Source organism: Mandrillus leucophaeus, unplaced genomic scaffold (assembly GCF_000951045.1).
Source record: "Mandrillus leucophaeus isolate KB7577 unplaced genomic scaffold, Mleu.le_1.0 Scaffold2, whole genome shotgun sequence".
Classification (NCBI taxonomy): Eukaryota; Metazoa; Chordata; class Mammalia; order Primates; family Cercopithecidae; genus Mandrillus; species Mandrillus leucophaeus.
The window spans coordinates 7152329-7153934 of record NW_012102031.1 but is presented as its reverse complement, the minus strand read 5'-3'; the positions used below and the strand labels follow the sequence as shown (position 1 = coordinate 7153934).

The 1606-nt window shown below is 48.0% G+C and overlaps 2 protein-coding genes across 4 annotated transcripts in view; both read left to right on the top strand.

Annotated features, from left to right (window-relative positions):
• LOC105539036 (apolipoprotein L2-like) overlaps positions 1-1604 on the top strand; it is a gene marked incomplete at its 5' end in the record, with an annotated part of 8079 nt that extends 6475 nt beyond the window's left edge. Inside the window, 2 exon segments of the mRNA XM_011979141.1 lie at positions 656-1005; positions 1008-1604. Coding sequence (XP_011834531.1) covers positions 656-1005; positions 1008-1528 — 871 coding nt within the window.
• Positions 1-1606, top strand: part of APOL1 (apolipoprotein L, 1) — a 43971-nt gene that overhangs the window by 13209 nt on the left and 29156 nt on the right. The window lies entirely within an intron of this gene.

Genomic DNA, 1606 nt, shown 5'->3' with positions numbered 1-1606 from the left:
TATTTGCTGGGGCTGGATCACAAGCTGCCCTCATGGCTGACCTGGAGTCTCCAGTCCCTCCCTGAGGTCTAACCCCTTTAGTACACATGTCCTCTGCAGGTCAGAAAAGATACCAAATAGCGCCAAACTCCATCATCCGTCACATTGCTATACTGTCCCATGGCCAAATCATCAGGGAAATAAAGATGTTCCTACCAGGCAGGACACTCCAAGAGCCTGGACCCAGGAGCTGAGGACAAAGGGAAGGTCTCTCTTTGGGAAAAGTTCATGCTTCACTTTGCTGCCATCCTGGGAATAAGGTGTCTTTGTCCCACTCTCACTGTTCTTTGTTCATCTGCAGAGTTTTCCCCTCTCCAAACACTTTGGCAGTCACAGTGTTGACCTGCCCTTGAGTGAGGAGGCATCTTTATCAAACACCTACCACGAAAGAGCATCTGAGATGCCTTTAAGATATTTATTTCCATATGGAATAAGTACTGAGGGGTATTTATGATGAACAAAACATATTTGAGCTTAAAGTCTCTTCATTTGTAAAATTTGTTTCTATTTGATGATAGTGAAAGCTCTGCAATTTACACAGGATAGAGATTGCATGGAGCTCATTTCACAGACAGGGAAACTGCATTTCTTAATCCTTTAACCTTTCCTTGTGCAGGGATGAGACAGATGATTTCCGTAAAGCTCTGAACAAGCTTGCAGAACACGTGACCAGGAAGGACAAAAACTGGCAAGATAAAGACCAGCAGCACAGAAAGTGGTTTTTGAAAGAGTTTCCTCACTTGAAAAGGGACCTTCAGGATCACATAATAAAGCTCTATATCCTTGCAGACGGGGTTGAGCAGGTCCACAGAGGCACCACCATCACCAACGTGGTGTCCAGCACTGCCGGCGTTATCTCTGACATCCTGACCCTCCTCAGCCTGGGTCTGGCACCCCTCACAGATGGAGTCAGCCTTGTGCTCTCAGAAACTGGGATGGGGGCAGGAATAGTGGCCGCTGTGACCGGATTACCAGCAGTATCGTGGAACAAGCAAAGAAGTTGTCAGTACAACGCCAAGCCGGAAACTTAGACCAAAGAGACCCTGATGTAGCGAAAGTGATGAAGGAATTAATGAGTGAGAACACACCCAACTTTCTTTCCTTAGCTGACAATTCTTACCAAGTCATACAAGGCAGTGGGAAGGACATCCGTGCCATCAGAGAAGCCAGAGCCAACTCTCAATTGGTACCATCTGCCAGACCCCTTGAGATCATTGGAATCTCAGCTGAAAGCGATGAAGAGGTGGAGAGAGTTACTGAAATCCCCGCCCTGGAAATGAGCAGAGGAAACAAGGCTCTGGGTGTGGCCACTGGAGGCATCTTGCTTGTGCTGGATGTGGTCAGCCTTGTATACGAGTCAAAGCACTTGCAAGAGGGGGCAAAGTCAGAGTTAGCTGAGGAGCTGAAGAAGCGAGCTCAGGAGCTGGAGGGGAAGCTCAACATTCTCACCAAGATCCAGGAGATTCTGCAGGCGGACCAAGAACTGTGACCCCAGAGCAGGGCAGCCACCAGGGGAAGTGTGCCTGGCACAGGCCAGGACAAAATGCAAACTTTTTTTTTTTTTTTT